The 25,072-nt window shown below is 43.1% G+C and overlaps 1 protein-coding gene across 23 annotated transcripts in view; it reads left to right on the top strand.

Annotated features, from left to right (window-relative positions):
• PPFIBP1 (PPFIB scaffold protein 1) overlaps nt 1-25,072 on the top strand; it is a 90,818-nt gene that overhangs the window by 26,440 nt on the left and 39,306 nt on the right. For 9 of the 23 annotated variants that reach the window (XM_087967861.1, XM_087967858.1, XM_087967855.1 and 6 more), the window contains 7 exons: nt 14,133-14,230; nt 16,013-16,218; nt 19,618-19,704; nt 19,951-20,064; nt 20,731-20,862; nt 21,591-21,683; nt 24,492-24,584. In XM_087967861.1, coding sequence (XP_087823987.1) covers nt 14,161-14,230; nt 16,013-16,218; nt 19,618-19,704; nt 19,951-20,064; nt 20,731-20,862; nt 21,591-21,683; nt 24,492-24,584 — 795 coding nt within the window. In that variant the 5' untranslated portion in view covers nt 14,133-14,160. Of the gene's footprint in view, nt 1-7,280; nt 7,300-14,132; nt 14,231-16,012; nt 16,219-19,617; nt 19,705-19,950; nt 20,065-20,730; nt 20,863-21,590; nt 21,684-24,491; nt 24,585-25,072 lie in introns of those variants that run through there. The other 14 variants (XM_087967863.1, XM_087967865.1, XM_087967864.1 and 11 more) reach the window with 3 other exon arrangements.

The following is a 25,072-nucleotide window of genomic DNA, read 5'->3' as shown; positions in this document are numbered from 1 at the left end:
CTGCCAAAAGAACTTAACATTCCAGTTTTGGCTTTGGAGTCTTTCAAAGTTGCTAAATCAATCATGGTGTTCTCCTCCTTCCCCTTCCCCTCCTCTTCATCCTCCTCTTCCTTTCCTTCACCTCCTTCTCCTTTCCTTCTCCTTCACCTTCTCCTCCTCCTCTTTCTCCACCACCATTATTATTGTTGTTGTTGACTTCATAATCATCAATCATCATCATCATCAATCATCTTCTCATCCTCCTCTTCCTTCTCCTCCCCTTCCCCTCCTCTCCTTCGCTTTCACCTTCTCCTCCTACTCCTTTTCTTCACCTCCTTCTCCTTTCCTTCTCCTTCACCTTTTTCTTCTCCTCCTTCTCTTCCATCATTATCATTATCATCTTCTTCTTCTTCTTCTTCTTCTTCTTCTTCTTCTTCTTCTTCTTCTTCTTCTTCTTCTTCTTCTTCTCTCTCTCTCCTTCCTCCTTCCTCCTCCTCTCCTCCTCCTCCTCCTCCTCCTCCTCCTCCTCCTCCTCCTCCTCCTCCTCCTCTCCTTCACTTTCACCTTCACCTCCTTCTCCTTTTCTTCTCCTTCTCCTTTTTCTCCTTCTCCTCCTCCTCCACCACCACTATTTCTTCTTCTTCTTCTCCCCCTCCTTCTTCTCCCTTCTCCTCCTCCCCCCACCTCCATATAATTAAAAAGAAAATCCCCCCCCCTGCAGGAAGTAACTTCCCACCTTCCTATAAGGGTTAACAATGTCATAATCTCTTCCCTTCCTCTTTGTTAACGAACATACAGCTCTCTCTTCCCTAACCCAATTCTTAACAAGAGGCAAATCAAAGAATTAAACACCTTCTCCCATCCAATCAGCAGCAGAAATATTCCTCTTCTGGAATATTGACGTTGACCAACATAAACTCCTGCATTTCCTTCAGTGTAGAAGGTGATCCCAATAGACCCGTGATTGATGGTCTCTTCCTTTTAACCTCAGATTGTTTGGGAAAGAAATGTTCCCTTGTGGTCAGCCTGTTCCTGGACGCTGTTATTAAGCCATATAATGAATGTCTGAAATGGGCCACTATAGGAAATGAGAAATTCCAGGCTTCTTGGGGGCTGTTTAGATCAAGAGGAAATCTCTTTATTGAGGCCAAAGCTCATCCCAGCTACATAACTTTGGTCAGCAAAAGGTCAATGAAAATATTTCTTAGCAATAATCTTCAAAAAGAACCAAAACCAACGGAAAACTGCCTAGCAGTGCCCTGTGGCTTACTGAGGTTGGGCCGTGAAACTGATACTAAATGTCCTTCTTCAAAGAAGAATTACAATTCCTGCGTGGTGAAAACCATCAGGATCTCGGTTGGATAGGATGGCTCAACATAAGTTTGGCACCCTTCCTTTCGCCCTCCTTTTGGTACAAGCCCCTCCCAAAAGGTCAGGCCTGCACACACAGGTGGAGAGTATCTTTTGCACAAGGGAGGTAGATATTATATAGAGCATGCTCAAGAGCAGGCTAGGCATATGTAATAATGGGCAATTGATGTCATCCTAACTGGAGGTGCACGTCTGTTCTTGTATATTATGACAATTCCATTCGGCTCTAGTTTTCATCTATAGGTTGCTAAGAAACACAAGTTCTACGCTACTGTTTAGCCCAATTTTAATCCCAGTTTCCCTGCTTATTCTTTTGACCTCTCTTAGTTTTTTGCTACTCTGTACTTGCATTCCCTCCCTTCCCTTCCCTCTCTCCCCCTTTCTTCCTTTTCCTTTTCTTTCCTTACCCTTCCTTCCTTCCTTCCTTCCTTCCTTCCTTCCTTCCTTCCTTCCTTCCTTCCTTCCTTCCTTCCTTCCTTCCTTCCTTCCTTCCTTCCTTCCTTCCTTCCTTCCTTCCTTTTCTTTACCTTTTTGCCTTGTCCTCCTTCCTTCCTTCCTTCTTTCCTTCCTTTCTTCCTTCCACCTTTTTGCCTTGTCTTCCTTCCTTCCTTCCTTCCTTCCTTCCTTCCTTCCTTCCTTCCTTCCTTCCTTCCTTCCTTCCTTCCTTCCTTCCACCTTTTTGCCTTGTCTTCCTTCCTTCCTTTTCTTTACCTGTTTGCCTTGTCTTCCTTCCTTCCTTCCTTCCTTCCTTCCTTCCTTCCTTCCTTCCTTCCTTCCTTCCTTCCTTCCTTCCTTCCTTCCTTCCTTCCTTCCTTCCTTCCTTCCCTTTACCTTTTGGCCTTGTCTCCCTTTCTCCCTCCCTCCTTCTTTGTGAAGAGTAAAAACTCCTCTTAACCCCATGGACCGAGAAATATTGATCTCTAAGTTATCATAACTTCTTTTTTCTCATTTGGGAGTTTTATTTATTTGGGAGTTTTATTCCCTTCTCCCTGAAGATACTTATTTTTGGACCTGAGAGGTGCATTGTGGTTGTTCCTTGGGGTTTCTCCTTCTCGGTTGTTAAGTCCCTTTGTTTCTGCCTTGCATTCATTCATTCAAGTCTTAAGACAGAACCTCTCTGTGCTTGACACAACTAGGGGTTGTGTGTTCATCCGCTGGCTGTCACAGGAGCTGACACTGATTTGGGCAGAGAGGGGAATGACTCCCCCAAGGTCACCAGATGGCCTCCATGTCTAAGGCAGAACCTCAGTTTCCCCCATTTCTAGTCCATCTCCTAACACAATTAGCTGTGCTTAGCCTGATTCAAAGCTAAAGTTCTGTTTTATTTCTTATTCCATCGTTCTTCATCACTGGCATTGATGAATAACTCATCAATAAGTAGGCCAGCTCATCTGGGAGTCACCAAATTTAGGAAAGTCTGCATTGGTTTTTCTTTTGAATGATCCTGTGATGACCCAAAGGGGCATGGCACAAAGGCAATATAGTCAAATAATCAGTAGGAGTCCATTTATTAGTTCCAACTTTGCCCCCAATGTCCCGGTTACCTTCTGGGCTGGAGAAAATCTCTCCCAGGAACAGCCTTGGGCTGCAGAGAATCAAGTCCAAAATGTGGTCAACAAAAACTAACTATAAGTCCAATCAAGGCAAAATGAGGTAATTAGTTTGGCATGGCAGGAGCAAGAATTCCAGATGTGAAGGCATGGCAATAACTCAACACAGACGCCAGGAACACAGATAAGTAAAGTCAACACAAGATAAACTCACTTTTGTTCCCAGCAGCTGCCTGTACTCAGCATACATCTCTTTTAAAGTCTCATTCCCAGATGTGGCTAATGAAGGGAATCAGGGCCCTTTCCTCCCCCTTAAGCCATGCAACTCACGTTGCTCCCTTCTCCATTCCTCCCTGCGTGCCCTAGGATGAAGAGGGGGTGGGCCTGGGTCTTCCTCTGAACTCCCTCTCCCTTGTTCTACCTCTCCCCTGCTCTGCCCAGCCGGACTTTGCCCTTCCCCAGTTTCCTCCAAAGCCAATGGAGCTACACTTCCACTCCCTGTCAGCTGTTTGTCTTCCTCCTCGGATTCAGACTCCGACAGGGGCATGACAGATCTGATTATTAGTTTGCAGCAGAAATTCAAGTCCAGAAAACACCCAGATGATCTATTCAGCAGGATCATTAACTTCTTTGTAAACATATTAACATGAGTAAAGTTTACAATACCATTAGTAGATTCTTTCAATGTAACATAAGCAAAAACACCAGCAGCAGCTCAGAGCAGAACTCCGTTTAGCAAGCAAGCAAGACTAGTTTCACTTTCAATACTCAGCAAAGCACACAGAGCCAAAGCACATCCAGGTTGTCAGCTCCCAGTGGCTGGTCTGTTGTCAGGCTTACTTTGTTAACCATGTCTCTGCCAGTTCATGAATATACTTGGACACCGATGTTCATATTTTCTGAAACTCAACATTGATCCTGGCAAAGAGGGAAGAAATACAGAAAACCATTGAATGTATTCACAGCACTTCGTTTAGTGACCATTCAAAGTTACAACGGCACGGGGGGAAAGCGACTTATGACTGTTTTTCACACTTACGACCTGTTGTGTCGCGTGATTTACATTCAGACACCAGGCACCCACTTCATATTTATGACGGTCACCATGTCCCAGGGTCACATGATCCCCCTTTTGCGACCTTCTGACGAGCAAAGTTGGCCGATTCACTTAAGAATGGTTTTGCTAAGGTAACAACTTCAGCGATTCGCTTACTAAATGTGGTGAGACAATGGGGCGAAATTCGCTTCACAAATGTCTCGTTTAGTCACCGAAATGTTGGGCTCCGCTGTGGTCGTAAGTCGAGGACACCCCCGTAGGGGAGGCAACTGAGGCTGTTTCCACTTTTATTTCCTTCCCTAAGAATAGTTTGGCCTCCATATCCCCCTCCCTGCCGTTGCCAGTTGTCCCCACGTAATTCTGAGTAGGGGGGGGAGAGTCGAGAACACACCAGCATGGCAATTTTAACCATGGAAACCAAGCTGAGATAATTTGAGGCACTAAATATAAACATCACATGAAAAGCAAATATTCTATTTCTAATACTGTATATGAATCTTGAAGTATCTTGTCTGTGAATATACAGACTGGTATGGAATAACAGTGTTGGAAGGGACCTTGTAGGTCATCTAACCACTCCCAACACTGGAAGTTTTTAAGAAGAGATTGCACAACCATTTGCCTGAAATGGAATACAGTTTCCTGCTTGAGCAGGGGTTGGGCTAGAAGACCTCCAAGGTCCCTTCCAATTCTTGTTATTCTGTTATGCTGTTTACCTTCCCTTGCCTTGCCTTGCCTTCCCTTGCCTTGCCTTGCCTTGCCTCCCTCCCTCCCTCCCTTCTCCATCACTGGAGGCTTTTAAGAAGAGACTGGACAGCCATTTCTCTGAAATGATAGAGGATCTCCTGCCTGAGCAGGGGTTGGGCTAGGCTAGAAGACCTCCAAGGTCCCTTCCAACTCTGTTATTCTGTTATGCTGTTTTCCTTCCTTCCTTCCTTCCTTTCTTCCTTCCTTCCTTCCTTCCTTCCTTCCTTCCTTCCTTCCTTCCTCCCCTCCCCTCCCCTCCCCTCCCCCCCCCCCCCCTTCCCTCCCTCCCTTCCTTCCTTCTTTCCTTCCTCCTCCATCACTGGAAGCTTTTAAGAAGAGACTGGACAGCCACCTGTCTGAAATGGTGTAGGGTTTCCTGCCCAGGCAGGGGGTTGGGCTAGATGACCTCCAAGGTCCCTTCCGGCTCTGTTACTCTATTCTAGTCCATTTCTGACAAGTGGCTGTCCAGTATCTTCTTGAAAACCTCCAGTGATGGAGTACCTACAACATTTGGTGGCAGGGAGTTCCACTGGTTAACTGCTCTCACTCCCAAGAAATTTCTCCTTGGTTCTAGGCTGCTTCTGTCTCCTTGATAAGCCTCCACCCATTGCTTCTTGTCCTGCCCTCAGGTGTTTTGAAGTATAGCTTGACCCCCCTCCTCTCTGGGGCAGCCCCTCCAATCTTGGAAGACTGTTCGAGGATTGGAAGCCTGCACAGGTTGTAACTGTGAAAAATGGTCACAAGTCTCTTTTTTTCTGTGCTGTTGTAACTTCGAGTGGCCACAAAACGAACCATTGTAAGTTGAGGACCGCCTGGGTTGGAAAACTTAGACGTTAGAATGCCCTTGCAGTTAAGACTTTACAATTTTGATTTGTAGCCTTTGGGAAGCTCTTAAAACTTTGGATACTTCAACCACTTGGCCTTTGGAACGTGCTTTGCTCTCGGTAGTACAAAGAGGGTTGATAAGGATTTTCCCTTCTGGCACTGTGTAAACAGACCTCTAATCTCATTTTGCTAGTAGAAGGCTGAGGGTTCTTTCCAACCTTCTCTTTTCTTCTGAGGCATGTTTAGTGGAATAGCAGACTTGGAAGGGGCCTTTTGAGGTCTTCTAGCCCAACCCCCTTCTCAGTAGGAAACCCTATACCATTTCAGACAAATGGCTGTCCAATCTCTTCTTAAAAGCCTCCAGCAATGGAGAAGGAAGGAAGAGAGGAAGGAAGGAAGGAAGGAAGGGAAGGGAAGGGAGGAAGAAAGGAAGGAAAGAAAGAAAGTGGCTATCCAATCTCCTTTTAAAACCCTCCAGTGATGGAGCACCCACAACTTCTGGTGGCAAGCTGTTCCACTGGTTCATTGTCCTCACTGTTGGGAAGTTTCTCCTTAGTTCTAGGTTAGTTCTTAGTCCTCGACTTATGACTACAAATGAGCCCAAAATTTATGCTGCTAAGTGAGACATTCGTGAAGTGAGTTTATTTACACGGCCCCACACTGTTCTTTAAGCACACACACACACACACACACACACGTATGTATGTATGTATGTATGTATATGTATGTATACATATATACATACACATACATACATACATACATACATACATACATACACACACACACACACACATCCTCTTGGCTTCTAGGTGCTCACTAAGAAAGGATGTTTCGAAATGACCCTCAGAGCATTTGGAGTATTTCCATTATTATTATTATTATTATTATTATTATTATTATTATTATTATTATTATTATTATTATTATTATTATTATTATTATTATTATTATTATTATTATTATTACACTGATGCTAAGGAATTCTACTTCCCACATGAAAAAAAATCTGTTCCAAATGCAAAACACAAGCAGAGGAGAGGAGTTTCAGTTTCAGTTTCACAGCAACCAAGCAGCTTTGGTAGAGAACAGTTGAGCTAAGCCACGCCCAGGCTCCTTGCTGTCTCCTTGCTCACACAGCAAATACTCTTTCAGTTTCCAAACAACCCTCCACTCTCTCACACACTGACAGGACACTAGCCAGGTGAATACCGATGGATGCTGGTAGGCAGAGGCAAAATCCCCCCCCCATTATTTTCCTCCCCAAAAACTAAGCCTGACCACATAGTTTCATAGCAAAGCACCGGTATCCAGCTAGTATTGTTTACAAAGAAAAAAGCCAATAAAATTGATTTAAAAAAACCCAATATTTTCCAACTCCTCTTTTTGCCATGGACGTCATTAGACTCCTCATTTTGAAATAAACTCTTAATTCAAGCCCAGCTTTTTGGGAAAGGGCTGTAAATTTGGTGCCAATAAATATCATAGTATCCCACCTTTGAACGCTGAGTAGGGTTTAGGTTTGATCTGCTTTTAAGTATCGTGGAGGGTGAAGCATCAGCACTCCCACCCAGTCGTCTGATATTTTAAAAAACGAAGGTTTTTGTGGTTTTTTTTAAATCCTCGACAACTTCGGAAAATAGCACCGAGCCGTAGCAACAAGATTGCATAGAAACCGAGCAGAAGTGGCATTTTCAAAACGTGTGCATGACAAAATCCATCTTGTGGCCACTGTTAAGACATCGAGCTGAAATCTCAGCTGCCGTTAAGGTGAGCCTCGTGGAAGAATAAATCGTGGGAAATGACTTTGATTTGGAATCAGCTGTGGTTATTTCGAGCAAGGTTTACAACTGGGTGCAGACCAGGCGCAGACGTTCCCACGGGTGATTTGGAAGCTGTACCATATGGGAGTGAAAATATCTGCAAAACGTCCTTTCGGGCAATTTTGAATAAAAACTCATGAGCCATGAAAAAAATGCCTTGTTGATGAACTCAAAGGCGAGACAGAGACATGTTTAAAGTTTTCCTGCTGTCATCGTGCCCTTCTCTATTTGTGTTTTTGAGTATTTGTGTGGTTTTCTATTTATATATCTTCGAGCATGTTTTCTGCTTCTGTTTATTTGTGTTGAAAATAGCCTAGGCTTACTCGGATTTATTTTAATCCTCCCTCCCTCTTCATCCTGCACCCGTAAGAAGGAAAATTCAGATTTGTGTCTATGTGTGTGAGAGAGATATATTATTCTTGCATATTTTTTAATGAAATGTGGTTTTAGTGGTTAAGCCTTTGGGGTGGGTATTTTTTCTGGATTTTGCATTCTTTTCTGCATTTGGCCACTTTCAATACAGGCGGTCCTTGACTTACAACAGTTCATTTAGTGACCAATAATGGCAGACAGTGAAAAAAAAAGTTGCTCTACATTAATTCAATCTTCGTTTGCCTCAAAAGTCAGACTTCAGTTTCTTTTATTTTGTGAAGAAAGTATCTGTATTTCCCATAATGCTTCTATAAGGAAGTCCTCAACTTACCACAGTTCGTTTAGTGACGGTACTGAAAAAAGAGACTTATGACCATTTTTTTCACACTTACGACCATTACACCGTCCTCTTGATCCCGCGATTAAAATTCAGCCAGTTGGCAAATGACTCATATTTATTGCAGTGTCCTAGGGTCACATGTCAGAAATGGTGTAGGGTCTCCTGCATGGGCAGGGGGTTGGAGTAGATGACCTACAAGGTCCCTTTCAAGTCTGATGATCTGTTATCCCCTTTTGCGGTCTCACTTAGCAGCAGGAATGTTGGGCTCTCAATTGTGGTCATAATTTGAGGACCACCTGTATGCCGTAGATCTTGGAATTAAATTCTTGCCTGTTTTTCTGTGCGGGATCTTTCTCGATCTTGCAGCATTGAGTGCAATATTGAGTCTGCTTTAAGAAAGTTTTTGATAATCTCCTACATAAATGGTATAATCGGGGTGTGAAGCGGGCACTTCTCTTTCATACCGTGCCAGATAAAAGCAATTTGTGTTTGGAATGGGTTATGGCACTTTCTGCATAATAATTGAAATGTTTGACACTGGAAATGTGCAAAGCATTGCAAAGTGGAGATGGTTTTGGTCTGAGAAGGTTTTGGGGAACAGCTGGCCTGGTGTTTAGGAGAGGCTCTCTTCTAACCTGTCCGTTATGGTTCCAACACCGTGAAAACTTTACCCACTTCAACAGCAAAAAGTTTGCAAACAATTTGCACAGCCTTTCCTTTCCTCTCCCCTCCTCTCCCCTCCCCTCCCCTCCCCTCCTCTCCTTCCCTTCCCTTCCCTCCCCTTCTCTTTTCCTTCTCCTTTCCTTCCCTTCTTTTTCCTTTTCCTTTTATTTTCCTCCTTCCCCTTCCCTTCCCTTCTCTTTTCCTCCTTTCCTTTTCCTTCCATTCCCTTCTCCTTTCCTCTTTTCTTTCCTTTCCTTTCCTTTCCTTTCCTTCCCTTCCCTTCCTTCCTTCCCTTCCCTTCCCTTCCCTTCCTTCCTTTCCTTTCCTTTCCTTTCCTTTCCTTTCCTTTCCTTTCCTTTCCTTTCCTTTCCTTTCCTTTCCTTTCCTTTCCTTTCCTTTCCTTTCCTTTCCTTTCCTTTTCCTTCCCTTCTGTTTTCTTCCTTTCCTTTTCCTTTCCTTTTTCCTTTTCCTTTCCCTTCCCTCCCCCCTCCTCCTCCTCCTCCCCTCCCTCCCCTCCCCTCCCCTTCCCCTTTCCTCCTTTCTTTTCCTCCTTTCCTCCCCTTCCTTCCTTCCTTCCTTCCTTCCTTCCCCCTCCGTCCCTCCCTTCCTTCTCCTATCCCTTCTTCCCCATCCCCTGTCGTAGGTAGTTCTATAAAGCTTTCCTCCCTCGTGTTATTAAAATGTGATATTATGATGATGATGAATGAACTCTGTCCATTCTTGATGCCTGGAATTTATGAGATCCCTGCAAGCATTTTGTAACACCTTGATGATGTTGGCTTGTGTGTGTGGGGTGTGTGTGTGTGTGTGATGGAAGTTGGCGCATGCTTGTTCGCTCCTGGATGATGCCACTGGCATGCTATTTATAATTTTGGTTATTGTGTTTATTTTGGCTCGGTTAAGCATCCAGAGCTGTGTGTTTGAGACGAGTGGCAGAATGAGTGTATTAAACAATAATCAAAATACTTCACTCAGCCTTGTGAGTTTGTCTGCCTTATGATTTAAGAGGTTTTCATTACTAAAATGCTATTTTTCTTTCTTTTTTGGTGGGTGGGGGGAAAGGCTGGGGTTGGCTTTTTAACCCTATGTGTGCAGCCAGAGTTGCAACCATGAACTGAGTAGCTAAATAAGTTAATAGAACAAATAAAGAAACGACCCATGATATCATACACGGATAATCCTTGACTTACAACAGCTCATTCAGTGACTGTTTTAAGTTACAAGAGCAGTTAAGAAAGTGACTTCTGACCATTTTTCAGACTTGCAACCGTTGTAGCATCTTCATGGTTACATGAACAACATTCAGATACTTGGCCAAGTGGCTGAGGTCATCTGGTCAACTTTTGACAAGCAAAGTCCATGGGGAAGCCAGATTCACATAACAACCGTGTGACCAACTTAACGACTGCAGTGGTTCACTTAAACAACTGGGACAAGGAAGGTCGTAAAAATGGGACAAAACCCTCACTTAATAAAGGTCTCAACCAGTGGTGGTATTTAGCCGGTTCACACCGGTTTGAGTGAACTGGTAGCGAGGATTTGGCATGGGTTGCCGAACCGGTAGTAAGTTCTGGCTGGCCACGCCCCCGACTTGGTCGCCGCTGGCTTGCTTGCCCCGCCCACCTAATGCTCGCTCACCCCATCTGCCTGATGCTCGCCCCTTAAGGTACTTATTTCTTTTCTTTCCCTCCCGACAATCAACTGTTCATACAATCAGCTGTGCCGGGATTCCCCTTCCTGAGGCCCAGAGGAGCCCCCTCCATTTTTTACCTTCCTGACCTCCAGAGGAGCCTCTGAGAGCAACAACGCCCCCCAGAGGCTCTTCTGAGGCCCAGAAGGCCCCAAAACGGAGCATGGAGGGGTGTTGCACCCCCAAGGGCAGTGGTAGCTAACCTTTTTGGCTGCCGTGCCGATAATTGTGCTCTCGCTCACTCTCGCGCGTGCCAGCACCCAGAAGGCAATGCGTGCTGGCTCCCCCACACCCCTGCACAGGTGTGCATGACCCCCCACACAGTGGGGCTCTTCCCAAGCGAGCTCTCACATACCGGCAGAAGTGGCCCTGTGTGTGCCACTTCTGGCATTTGTGCCATAAGTTCTCCAACATGGCCCTAGAGGCTCCTCTGAGGCCCAGAAGACCCAAAAAAACAAGTGCGGGGTGGCTGCAAAAAAAAAAAAAAAAACCAGGAAAAACCATGCCCACCCAGTCACATGGCATCACACACCCACCTAACCATGCCCACCAAGCCACGCCCACAGAACCGGTAGAAAAAAAAATTTGAATCCCACCACTGGTCTCAACCACATAAATGTTGGGCTCCATTGCAGTCATACGTTGAGGACCTACCTGTGTAATATAGTGTGATGAGAAGCTACCTACGTACATTACAGTGATTAAAATACACCAAACAGAAGGGGGACAAGTAAAAAGGAAAGGAAAGGGGAATAAAAATGAGATCTTGACAGCAATATAACATCAATTCCTTGCTTAAAAAGCTTAAAATCTTTCTTGTTGACATTTCCTGCAGATGGGATGGTTGAACGCAGGTGCTTCCAGGGGAGAGAACTTTGGACATCAAATGAAGAGGTTTATAGATTTGTTAGCTGATCGTTTAAATTAAAATATAATTTAATTTGCCTTTAAGAAGATGCTTGGGAAGGATTTTCCCCACTGCAAGAGGGAAAGTTCAGCAACGCTGAAATGCATAAATATAGTCAGTAACCTATTCCTGATCCTTTTGCCTGGTTTTTTTTTTACCAACGTTTGCAAATCTTACTTGGTTTAAAAATGGGGAATTGAATTGAGAAGACTTGCCTTGGGCAGCTCTAAAGATCGGTGGCAATATTATTATTCTCTGACATTTACACTGATGTGCTTATGTGCCCATGAACATGCACGTGAACACAATGTAGCATAAAATAGCAGATTTCTTTCCGGCCAAATTCACGTTTTAAGAAATCCTAAGGAGTTGGCCTTCCCCAGGACGATGGAAGGAGATGGGGAAGGGGGTGTATTACACTTAATTGGAAGCTAATTACATCTGGACTTTATTGAGAAGGTAGACAGAGTGAGAAGCTTGCAATGGGTCTTGTGATGGTTAAGTTTGGGTTGTGCCAAGTTTTTTTTAAATAGTTTTATTAATTTGATGAGGTCACATCAGGTGAGGGTCATGGGGAGGTGTGAACTGCTGTTGGGTTGCGTGGGTTGGTTGAGGGTTGGTGTTGCCTCTCTGGTTAGTTGTGTGGTTGATTTGGATTCTGAGGGTTTTGTAGGCTGGTTGTAAGTCAAGGTGTCTGTTGATGGGGTGGATTGTGAAGGGCCAGGCTTTGATGAATTTACGAGGTGGCAGGTGGTAGCGTATCCAATGATGATGAAGAACACCAACATTCCCTAAACTCCACTGAAGTGTTGTGGCCCACTGGCGGCTGACGGAGCTGGCAGCAAAGGCAGACAGTAGTGAGGAGGTTGGGGAGGAACCTAGGCTGGGTCTGGAGGCTGAGGAAGGCTCGGACAAGGGCTCTGCATCAGAGGCAGAGATGGGGCCAGGGCAGGCTGGCAGTCAGCAGCTGCCTTCGAGTTCAGACAGCAGTGAGGCGGGGGAGTTTCTAGAACCGGTTCCCAGCCTGCGCATGAGCAGGACTACCAAAAGAAAAGAACAATTGAGAAAGCAGAGTTGACTCAAGAGTAAGGCCCCACCTTGGAGATGATTGGCCCCTCCCATAGGACATAAAAGAGGAGCGAACGGGACGTGAGCTTTTGCAGGAAGCAATTAGTTCGTCTGGTCGGTTCAAGCTTTGAAAAGTTCTGTTGGACTCTGTGTCAAGTTTGGCCTTGCTCTGCGTCTGGCAGTTTGTTCTCTGGCCGCATTCCAAGTGTGATAAGGTGGGTGTTTATCAACATTCCCCTGAAAGACTGTTTGCCAACCCTTGCAGGCTGTGAATGAACGTAATTCACAGCTACTGAAAAAAAAGAGTTGTTTTTTTCGGGACTGAGACTGTGTGCTATGCTTGCTAAGGAAGCCTAGATCAGAACATGAAAATGTTACCTAGCCTTGTAACGAAACAGCTGGAAACCAACCCACTCCCTCATCCTACACCTGAGCTACAGATGTTTGGCTACAATGTAATATTGTTGTTAAGGTGTTGGACTAAAGAGAAGAAAAATGTCATGTCCAACACAACCTTAACCATTCGATACTTGCTCAACGTCTTTGCTTCTTTTCTCAATCACTCCAATCTATCTCACAGGGCTCTTTTTAGGTGATCTCTTGGAAGGAAAATGTGATATAACACCTCCCCCCCAAAAACAAAAACAAAACAAAACAATAACAATGGAAAGTTTCCTTCTGCAGTGAGCCGAGGGGGACTTATTTTCTTAAAAAAAAGCTTTGGTGATCTACAGCTCACTATATCGCAGGCGTAGAAGGAGGGCTTGTTTGTGAAAGCATTTCGGTCTCGCGAGGATTATTTTGACATCTGCTAGTTCTGGAAGGAGACAGATGTTCCCCAGACCAGGCAGATGACGACTCTGCGGGAATGTGGAAAAGACATTTGCCAGCAGGAACACAAATCCCTCTTTTGACATACATACACACCTCCAATCACTGTAATGTTCCATTTCCCTACAGCCCAAGCTATCCATCTATTTATTATCTATGTCTGTCTGTCTGTCTGTATGTCTGTCTATCATCCATCCATATCTATCTATCATCTATTTATTATCTATCTATCTATCATCCATATCTATCATTCATCCATATCTATCATGTCATCTATCAATCTATCATCTCTATCTATCTATCTATCTATCTATCTATCTATCTATCTATCTATCCATCCATCCATCCATCCATCCATCCATCCATCCATATCTCTCTCTCTATCATCTATCCATCATCCATCCATATCTATGTATCTTCTATCACCCACCCATATCTATCTATCTATCCATCTAACTATTATCTATCTATCTATCTATCTATCTATCTATCTATCTATCTATCTATCTATCTATCATCTATCTACCTACCTACCTACCTACCTACCTATCATCTATCTATCATCTATCTACCTCTCCAGTCTCTTCTTAAAAGCCTCCAGTGATGGAGCACCTACAACTTCTAGTGGCAAGCTGTTCCACTGGTTGATTGTACTCAGTCTTATGAAGTTTCTCCTTAATTCCAGGTTGCTTCTTTCCTTGATTAGTTTCCTTCTATTGTTTCTTGTCATGCCTTTTGGTGCTATGTTAGAGCAAGGCTGGATAATACACCTTGTGTGAAAACGGTCTCTAACCCAAGACAGAAGAACCCCGATGTTCAACGAACACTGAACTGAATTTGCAGATTGTTTCCGATTGGCTTCTGAAATGTGTAACTCCTACGTAACTCTTTGTCGCCTCCTTGTTCTAGGTTTTAGTGGTGGCTACCCTACAGAAGGATGACCATGATGGGAGATGCAAGTGAGATGCTGGCTGCAGCTTTGGAACAGATGGATGGCATTATTGCAGGTAGATCATCCGTCACATTCTTCCTTATCTCTGCATTTCATCCCTGGAGGAGAAACCTTGTAGTTGAGGGCAAAGTTTCTCCAACCCTGGCAACTTTTAAGACTTTGGGGACTTCATTTCTTAGAAATTTTCAGCCAGCCACCTCATTGCTGTGGGATATTCTGGAGTTGAAGTCCCCAACTGTTTAAAGTTACTGAATTTGGAGACTCTCCAGGTTTAGGGATTGACTTACAACAGTCCGTTTAGTGACTGTTTGACGTTACAATGGAATAAAGTGACTTAAGTCTCCATGAGGCCCATTTTCGATGCAGGTAAGTGCAGGGTCTGCGCAGAGGCTCTGGGAGGGGGGAAGAACAGCCCCTCCCAGAAGTTCTGGTAGGCCACGCCCACCCAGCAATTGGGATAACCAGCTAAATAGGAGCCAGCAGTGTGCAGCAGCAGCCAAAAAAGCCAATGCAGTCTTAAGTTGCATTAACAGAGGGATACAATCAAGATCAAGTGAGGCACTAATACCCCTCTGTAAAGCCTTAGTAAGACCACACCTAGAGTACTGCATCCAGTTTTGGTCACCACACTATAAAAGACAGTGGTGGGATTCAAATTTTTTTACTACCAGTTCTGTGGGTATGACTTGGTGGGTGTGGCAGGGGAAGGGTACTGTAAAGTCTCTAGTCAGAGGTGGTATATTTGCCGGTTCTCCGAACTACTCAAAATTTCCGCTACTGGTTCTCCAGAACTGGTCCGAACCAGCTGAAGACCACCACTGAATTTCCACTCCTTGCAGAGAGCTGGTCATTTGCATCCTTTTTAGAGTCATTGAGGCCCCTTGGAGGTTTGTCTGTGTCTTCAGTTGTCCCAGAGGTGCTTTTATTTCAAGGGGGAACTGGACTTTCTAGTTTTTCTTTGAAGATATTTTGCTTCTCATCCCAGAAGCTTCTTCAGTTCTGGCTGGATGGTGGGGAATGGAAGGATTTATACAGTGGTGGGATTCAATTTTTTTTTACTACCAGTTCTGTGGGCATGGCTTGGTGGGCATGGCAGGGGAAGGATACTGTAAAATCTCCAGTCAGAGGTGCTATTTGCTGGTTCTCTGAACTACTCAAAACTTCCACTATTGGTTCTCCAGAACTGGTCAGAACCTGCTGAAGGCCACCTCTGATAAAAGAGATGTGGAGACTTTAGAAAAAGTACAGAGAAGAGCAACCATGATGATGAGGGGACTGGAGACTAAAACATACGATGAACAGTTGCAGGAACTGGGCCTGGCTAGTCCAGGGAAGAGAAGGATCAGGGAGACAGGATAGCAACCTTCCAATATTTGAGGGGCTGCCCCAGAGAGGAGGAAGGGTCAAGCTATTTTCCAAGGAATCCAAAGGCCAGACAAGGAACAGTAGAAGGAAACTGAACAAGGAGAGATTCAACCAAGAAATAAGGAGAAACTTTCTGAGAGTGAGAACAATCAAGCAATGGAACAGAAGTTGCCCTCGGAAGTTGTGGGAGCTTCATCACTTGAGACTTTCAAGAAGAGATTGGACTCCCATTTGTCAGAAATGGTATAGGGTCTCCTGCTTGGTTGGGGGTTGGGCTAGATGACCTACAAGGTCCCTTCCAACTCTGATTATCTGATCTGATCGTAACCATGGAGCAAAACTCCCTTAACACATTTCTCACTGAAGCCACATCAATTCTGGGCTCAGTTGTGGCTGTACGTTGAGGACTCCCTGGATAATTTGATGTTCAATCTGCAGGTTTAACCTTCTCATTCTCACCCTCGCCCTCCAGGGTCCAAAGCACTGGAATACTCCAATGGCTTGTTTGATTGCCAGTCCCCGACATCTCCGTTCATGGGAAGTTTGCGGGTTCTGCACCTGGTGGAAGACCTCCGGGGTTTGTTGGAGATGATGGAAATAGACGAGAAAGAAGGACTGAGGTGCCAGGTCCCCGATTCGACGGCCGAGATTTTGATGGAATGGCTGCAAAACCAAATGGTGAGACCAGTGCATGGGTCATTGTAAATCATGGTGAACAATATACAGTGGGGCCCAGCCTTAAAAAAAAAAACCCAGGATTTTTAACATAAATACTTGTGGAAGGAAGGAAGGAAGGAAGGAAGGAAGGAAGGAAGGAAGGAAGGAAGGAAGGAAAGGAGAGAGAGGAAGGAGTGGAAAGAAAGAAAAATAAAGAAAGAGAGAGGAAAGGAGAGAAAGAGAAGGGAAGGAAGGAAGGAAGAAAAGAGAGAGAAAAAAAAAAGAAAGAGGAAAGGAAAGAAAGAAAAGGAAAGGTAGGAAGGAAAAGAAAGAAAGAGGGAAGGAAAAAAAGAGGAAGGAATGAATGAAGGAAAAGAAGAAAGGAAAGAAGAAAGAGAAAGAAAAACAAAAAGAAAGAGAGAGGAAAGGAAAGAAAGAAAAGGGAAGGAAAGAAAAGAGAAAGAGAAAGAAAAAAATCAAAAAGAAAGAAAGAGGAAAGGAAAGAAAGGGAAGGAAGGAAGGAGGAAAAAAGAAAGGGAAGGAAAGAAAGAAAAGGGAAGGAAGAAAAAGGAAGAAAGAAAGAAAAAGAAAAAAAGGGAAGGGAAAAAAGAAAGGGAAGTAAACAAAGAAAAGGGAAGGAAGGAAGGCAAGAAAGAAAGAAAAAGAAAGAAAGAAAGAAAAGGAAAGAAGAAAGAAAGAAAGAAAGAAAGAAAGAAAGAAAGAAAGAAAGAAAGAAAGCATGGTGGCTCAAGTGGCTGGAACCCTGGACAGGAGGTTAGCAAGCCCGTGTTCGAGACCCGAGTGCTGGGTGGGTCAGGGTGAGCTCCCATCCTTTGCTCCAGCTCCTGCTGGAGACATGAAAGGATTCCCCCCAAATGGGTGTTCCCTAGGCAACGGTGATGTGCCTCTGTGCTTTTGACCCTGAATGCGATGCAATGTGACATGCTTGTCAAAATCTTATGGTGTTGGAAGGAAGGAAGGAAGGCAAGAAAGAAAGAAAGAAAGAAAGAAAGAGAAGAAAGAAACAAAGAAAAAAAGGAATGAAAGAAAGAATTTAGATAGAAGGTTGTTATTTTCTCATGTTTCCCATGTAACTGACTTTTGATGTTAACCTGACAATGCATGTGGGATTGCATTATATCTTACTATCTTGTAAGCAAATTATGATAATTTCAGCCTTTTAGAATAAACAATAAATTCAGTTACTGTTGCCTGAACTACTTTTACCCCTTCTGTAATTCGTCATGTAAATTGATGGCCAATTAATAATGGTGAAAATCACTCATGCTTTTAAAAATGATGATGTATGCTATCCAGTTCTTTGGTGAAAGGAAAGTTTAGGAAAAAACCAGACTTGAGCCCAGTTTGCAGTTCTAATCTCGCACTGTCCGTCCATTAACATTGAAAAAACAAAAATCAGCTTGCAGAACAATAGAATGGAATGGAATGGAATGGAATGGAATGAATAGAATAGAATAGAATAGAATAGAATAGAATAGAATAGAATAGAATGTGAAATAGAATGGAATGGAATAGAATAGAATATGGAACAGAATAGAATGGAATACATTTAATCCCATTAGAATAGAATAAAAAATAGAATAAGAAAAGAATACAATAGAATACAATAGAATACAATAAAATAAAAGCACACAATAAGAAAAGAATAAGAAAAGAACAACACAGTTCCAAGGGATCTTAGAGATCTTCTGGTCCAACCCCCTGCTCAGGCAGGAACCCTATACCATTTTAGACAAATGGTATAGGGTAATTAGATGAGAAGCTATAGGCAACCCTGCATAACGTTATTGAAAAAGATGACAAAAATGCTCTTGTCTCTTTTGATTGTGATGTGTCAGTTCTTCATAAAAAGCTTGATTTGCAGTTGTCCAAAGTTGCCATCTACTGGAAGAGAAGACTGCATGCAATCTGAATTCTTGAATGTAGGTCTTCAGGGAAATCTTCTCTGGTGTTTTCCCTGATCACGGAAATATTTTCTCCTGGAAAATCGTTGTTGAGGCATGGTCCTCCATAGATGTGCCTTTAATAATAAGGATACAGTTATATCCTTATATAATGGCCCTCTTTCCTCAGCCTGTCTTTCAGTGAGAGATTTATGGCAACAGCACTTAGACTTATATACCACTTTATAGTGCTTTACAGCCCCTCTCTAAGCGGTTTTACAGAGTCAGCCTCTTGCCCCCAACAATCGGGGTCCTCATTTTATCCACCTCAGAAGGACAGAAGGCTGAGTTAACCCTGAGCACTACATTCTAACCACTGTGCCATCAGAAAGGAGATGAAGAAAGAGAATAAGAGAGGAGGGAAGGAAGGAAGGAAGGAAGGAAGGAAGGAAGGAAGGAAGGAAGGAAGGAAGGAAGGAAGGAAGGAAGGAAGGAAGGAAGGAAGGAAGGAAGGAAGGAAGGTAGTATTCTTTATTGGCCAAGTGTGATTGGACACACAAGGAATTTGTCTTTGGTGCAAATGCTCTTAGTGCACATAAAAGAAAAGATACATTCCTCAAGAGTCAAGAATCATCAGGTACAACACTTAGTAAAGTTATAGGGTACAATAAGCAATCAAATAACAGTCAGTATGAATCGTAAGGATGGAAGCAACAAAGTTACAGTCATACAGTCACAAGTGGGAGGGGATGGGTGATAAGGAGCAATGAGAAGATGGATGGATGGATGGATGGATAGATGGAAGGAAGGAAGGAAGGAATTGCACTAATATACCACTTCATGGTGCTTTACAACCTCTCTAAGAGGGTTACAGAGTCAGCCTATTGCTCCCAACATCCTGGCTCCTCATTTTACCAACCTTGGAAGGATGGAAGGCTGAGTCAACCTTGAGCTGGTTAGGATCAATCCTATACCATTTCAGACAAATGGCTGTCCAGTCTCTTCTTAAAATCTTCCAGTGTTGGGATATTCACAACTTTTGGAGGGAATTGGTTCACTGATTAATTGTTCTCACTGTCAGTACATTTCTCCTTAGTTCCAGGTTGCTTCTCTCTTTGATGAGTTTCCATCCATTGTTTCACGTTCTTCTGGTGCTTTGGAGAATAGCTTGACCCCCTTCTTCTTTGTGGCAACCCCTGAGATATTGGAAGGCTGCTATCATGTCCCCCTCGAGTCCTTCTTTTCATTAAACTAGACCTACCCAATTCCACCAACCGTTCTTTAGATGTTTTAGCCTCCAGTCCCTTAATTATCTTTGGGGTCATCTTGAAGTTGGAGGAGACGTCAAAGAATAAACAGAGAACAAATGCATGGGATACAGGGTGAGAAGAGATCCTGGATTCTCATCTTGTAACCTTTGAGATTCCTTTTTACTTTGTCGTGGACAAAGTAATTTTGAACCGATCTCGAGAAAGCAACGTGACAGCAACCCAGGGTTTTTCTTTTCATTTTCCAGATTAATGGACATTTGTCTGCTAATGGAGATGTCTATCAGGATCGACTGACCCGGCTGGAAAGTGATAAGGAATCTCTTGTCCTGCAAGTGAGTGTGAAGAAAGCACTTTCTCTGGTTGGCATACTCAAAGATATGGAATGTTGAATTGTTTTTATTATTCCTTCTTTTCTTTTCTTTTCTTTTCTTTTCTTTTCTTTTCTTTTCTTTTCTTTTCTTTTCTTTTCTTTCTCTTTTCTCTTTCTTTTCTTTCTTTCTTTCTTTCTTTCTTTCTTTCTTTCTTTCTTTCTTTCTTTCTTTCTTTCTTTCTTTCTTTCTTTCTTTCTTTCAACACAGGTGAGTGTCCTCACTGACCAAGTGGATGCTCAGGGAGAGAAGATCAGAGATCTGGAGTTGTGCCTGGAGGAAAACAGAGAGAAGCTGAATTCAACGGAAGAAATGCTACAGCAGGTACCACCTATTTCTCTGTCTATGTAACTAAAGGGTTTCGTTGGGTTGAATCTCCTCTGTTTTTGACACATTGCTTGCCCACTTATCCACAGAGGGCTCCTCAGTGCTCTCTGAATTGGGTGGTTTTCTTGCAGACAACTTATGGTCTAACTAGGTAACATCATCAGTGCTAGAAAGGGAGGGGTGTGTGTGTAGAGGAGGAAGAGAACAACTTGGAGGGGGTCCTTGGGTGGTTTTCTTGCTGGCATTTCATTACCCAATTAGGTAACATCATCACTGCTAGAAGGGAGGAGGAGGAGGAGGAGCAGGCGGGGGAGGAGGACGGTGGGTCCTTGATGCTCTCTGAGCTTGGTTGCTTTCTTGCAGACATTTCATTATCCAACTAGGTAACATCATCAGTGCTAGAAGGGAGGAGGAGGACTTGGTGCTCTCTGGGCTTGGTTGTTTTCTTGCAGATGTTTCATGAGCACTGATGATGTCCCTAGTTGGGTCATGAAACATCTGCAAGATAACCACCAACCCCAGAGAGCACCAAATCATCCTCCTCCTCCTCCTCCTCCTCCTCCTCCGTCCTCTACATTTGATACAACTTCCAAAGATGCCCCAACTTTCTCTCCCCTTCCTTTAAAGCATTCATTCTCTTCTCATTTTTTTTTTTTTAACCAGGAGCTCCTAAGCAGAACATCTCTTGAAACTCAGAAGTTGGATCTCATAGCTGAGGTCTCTAACCTGAAACTCAAGCTGACCGCAGTGGAAAAGGACAGGATGGATTACGAAGACAGATTCGGAGATGCAGACGTGAGTCAAAGAAGTTGAAAAAAATATTTTTGGGGGAAATGCCATGGTCAATTATCTTCACTATTTTGCTAAGCGTGATGTTTCTCCTTCAACGTCCATGTTGAAGGTAAGACAGCAATAGCAGTAACACTTGGACTTATATAGTGCTTTATAGCACTTCCTGAGTGGCTGACACATATCAGCCTCTTGCCCCCAATAATCTGGATCCTCGTTTTACTAACCTTGGAAGGATGGAAGGCTGAGTCAAACTTGAGTTGGTCAGGATCAAAGTCTTGGCAGTGGATAGAATTTGTCTGCAGTGCTACATTCTAACCACTGCACCACCAAGGAAGGGAGGGAGGGAGGAAGGAAGGAAGGAAGGAAGGAAGGAAGGAAGGAAGGAAGGAAGGAAGGAAGGAAGGAAGGAAGGAGAGAGAAGGAGTGAGTGAATGAAATGGAAGGAAGGAAGGGGAGGGAAGGAGTGAGTGAAGGAAGGAAGGAAGGAAGGAAGGAAGGAAGGAAGGAAGGAAGGAAGGAAGGAAGGAAGGAAGGAAGGAAGGCTGAGTTAACCTTGAGCTGGTCAGGATCGGACTCCTGGCAGTGGGCAGAGTCAGCCTGCAATGCAGCCAATTTGAGACTGCCTCTGTGAAGACAGAAGAAGGAAGGTAGCTCAGGTGTCTCCAGTGAATTTTTCTCCTCGTTTTCTTGACTTTCAAATCTTTTTATTCACTTCTTTTATTTTGAAACAGGATTTAATGCAGGAAGTTAATGATTTGCGCTTAAAAGTAGGAGAAATGGACAGGGAAAGACTACAGTATGAGAAAAAACTTAAGTCTACCAAAGTAAGTCCATGTTACAGATAAAGAAATGCATCTTTGGCCATCTTTATCTCATGACATATGTATCTATCTTCATGTCTCTCTCTTTTTTTAACATAAGGTTGATTCATTGATGTGGCAGCCAGAACATGATTGGCTTAAACCTGGGTTTCAGGTGGTGTGGCCAGATGATGGTTAGAAGCTGTTTCTATGAGACTGTCTTTGGGAATGGCTGGCATTTAAATGTTTCCTTCTTCACATCAGAGAAGGAAAATTGAGGAATTGTCGAAAGCAAGCTAGACTTCTAGCCAGAAATGCAGCTTTCTCTTTCTGTAGTTATATATGCTAGCCCTTAAGAGTGTAATTCACAGAAGGAAAGCGCAAGATATCACATTTGCTAAGAAGAAATTAGCACGGGGTTTATTTTAAAATGCCTAATTATCTTGCTCATGTAGAAAAAGGAGATGGTGGCTAGATACCTTCTTTGGAAAGAGAAAGTTAGATCTTTGGGTACATAATTTCATGCTAATTGGAAGACCACATTGGAAAATGATATGAAAAGTGAGTTTCTAGAACTAACAGATAACAGATAATCAGAGTTGGAAGGGACCTTGTAGTTCATCTAGTCCAACCCCCCGCCCAAGCGGGAGACCCTGCACCATTTCTGACAAATGGCAGTCCAATATCTTCTTGAAACTCTCAACTGTTTAAGAAGAACAACAATGGGGTTGAGAATCACTTGGATTTGACACCAGAGTTGTGATTTGTGTGTGTAGGAGCCCAAACGTAGAATCTTGTCTACAGCAAAGGTGGAGAACAATGGCTCCTTTATGACTTATGGTCTTCAACACGGCTGGCTCAGGAATTCTGGGAGTTGAAGTCCACAAGTCATTCCCCACTTCTGGTCTACAGATTCTGAAAGCAGCCACATCATTTCCCAAGCTTGCGACTTCCCAATCTTTTCTTACAGCCCAAAGCCAAAGCTTGAAGGTATAACCGAAATCAGTGTTAAAATAATTAAAAGTAGAGTAATATAAATAATCGTGATAGTTGATATAACTGTGGGAGAACTTTATTAATCAATGCTTACTTTTTACAGCTGCTACTCAATATTGGGCCATAATCTAATTGATTTACAGTTTGCAAAAAGCTTTGAACCTACAAGTATCATCAGGTTGCTCTAGGTATTGATGTAAGAGGAGAAGGTTATGGGAATTACAAACGTCTCTCTAGAAGCTGTAGTAAAGTTCTATGTGTTGGCTGTTTCAGCACCTCCAGATTTAATAGGCAAACACATCTCTCAAATGGAATTTTAGAAATATCTTCCTCATAATAATACCAAAAGCAGAATATTATGACTTACCCCAAAGAATCTCTTCCATAAGTTGGCAGATCTCTGAAGCATGATCATTGGCCATTTTCAAAAAAAGCTCTTTGTCACCAAGTCCTATTTTGTACGATAGATAATTTACTGAAAGGGTCCTTGGTGCTCTCTGAGCTTGGTGGTTTTCTTGCAGACGTTTCATTACCCAACTAACATCATCAGTGCTAGAAGGGAGTGGGGTTTGTGGAGAGGAGGAGGAGGAAAAAACAGAAGACTATATGTTCTCTGAGCTTGGTTGTTGTTTTTTGCAGACGTTTCATTACCCAACTAGGTAACATTATCAGTGCTAGTCATTTCAACTCTGAACTACAAACATTCTCCTTTATAGGTTATTGACTTCTGCCTGAAATTCTGTGTCCTTAAATTTTTGGAGAGGTATAAGTTTGTTAAGGTCACAGACCCACAGTTCATAAACACTGTGAACTGAAAATCATCTGTTTTTGTTCTGTGATGTCCTTCCTGGTTGAGTGACAATCATCAATCATTATGAGGGGTCCTTGGTGCTCTCTGGGCTTGCTTGTTTTCTTGCAAATATTTCATTACTCTAGGTAACATCATCATTGCTTGACTAGCACTGATGATGTTACTTAGAGTAATGAAACATTTGCAAGAAAACAAACAAGCTGAGAGAGCACCAAGGACCTCTCATTTCAATCCTGAGCTACAAATTTTCTCCTTTATCAATCACTAGCCGATAACCTGGCATTGCCTGGGTATCTATTTATCCTAATCCTGTATTAGACAGGAAAGGCCCTGATTTCAGTGACTTGGAAGAAACGTAATCTCTAATGTTGGATTTCCCCCATTACCAAAGAGAGACCCCTTGTGGAGTACTGTGAACCCGATACTATGGCAACTCCACTGCGCTGTACAATAGAAACCATTTTAAGGCAGTACGGTAGAAGCCACTTGAAGGCACAACAGGCTGTATCTTAACAGAACATACACCCTGAGAGGTGTTGGGGGGTATCTTACCCCCACAGTATTTGTTTCCAGAGAATAAGTAGTAATCTGTGTACCAAGTTTGGTTGAAATTGCCCAAGGTGTTCCAGAGTTATGCTGAAATAATAAATATAGATAGATAGGAGAAGATTATTATTGGGATTGGGTCCTAGAGAAAAAGACACGGCTGCTTTCAGAGGTTGAAGACCAGGAGCAAAATTCACCTTCTCACATGGTCCAAAGCACAAGATTTGAAGATCAAATCCAGAGCACAGCAAACTTTTGATCCGCCATATTGTGCAGTTCACATCAGATCTGTCCTTCATAACGGCTAATATAAAGTCTTCTGCTTCAAAGGTTTGGTGTCCTTTGATAGGCCTATCTTTCACTGAAGGTCATCATCCCTCTCGCGTTGAACGTAGTAGGGCTGTTTATTATTCTTATTATTTAGCCTTTTCTCTTCCTACATCTTTACTTCTCTTTCCATCCTCTGTCCCTCTTGCCAGTCTTTAATGGCCAAACTTTCTAGCATGAAAATCAAAGTGAGCCAGATGCAGTATGAAAAGCAACGGATGGAGCAAAAATGTCAAATGTTGAAGGTCTGGTAGATTGGTGGATTTCCGTGGCTCTTTACCATCTTGTTTGTCTTCATTTTAAAACTTTTTTTTCTTTTTGGTGTGGTGCATGTGTGGATTTTTTTTTCCTCCTGTTCCTACATAACCGCCCCCCCCCCCGATGTACGTCTCCAACTAAACCAAAAGTATCTGTGTGTGTTTCTATTTTATTTTATTTTGATTTAGCCTAATACACAAAACCATCAGTTGCCGGTTTCTTTCTTGAAATGCGTTAAGCTGAGCTTTTAAAAAAGAAACACCACCTCAGCTTTCCTTATTGTAAACCAATATTCCATTTGTTGGGGCAGCTGTATTAACCTCTTACATCTTGGCTGACAAGCGTGCCTTTATTGCAGAGAATATTCCTTGATTTTTGGCCTATCCACATTTTTTTAAAGTTACATTGGATTATTAGATCCTTCTGGTATTTTGATTTTATAGAAAGGGAGGATCCCAATTGACTTCTTCTCCAA

Source organism: Notechis scutatus, chromosome 6, assembly GCF_049901735.1.
Source record: "Notechis scutatus isolate UNSWTSFEM ecotype Mainland chromosome 6, rNotScu1.2, whole genome shotgun sequence".
Lineage (NCBI taxonomy): Eukaryota > Metazoa > Chordata > Lepidosauria > Squamata > Elapidae > Notechis > Notechis scutatus.
The sequence above is the reverse complement of the archived record's forward strand: the minus strand, read 5'-3'. Positions and strand labels throughout refer to the sequence as shown.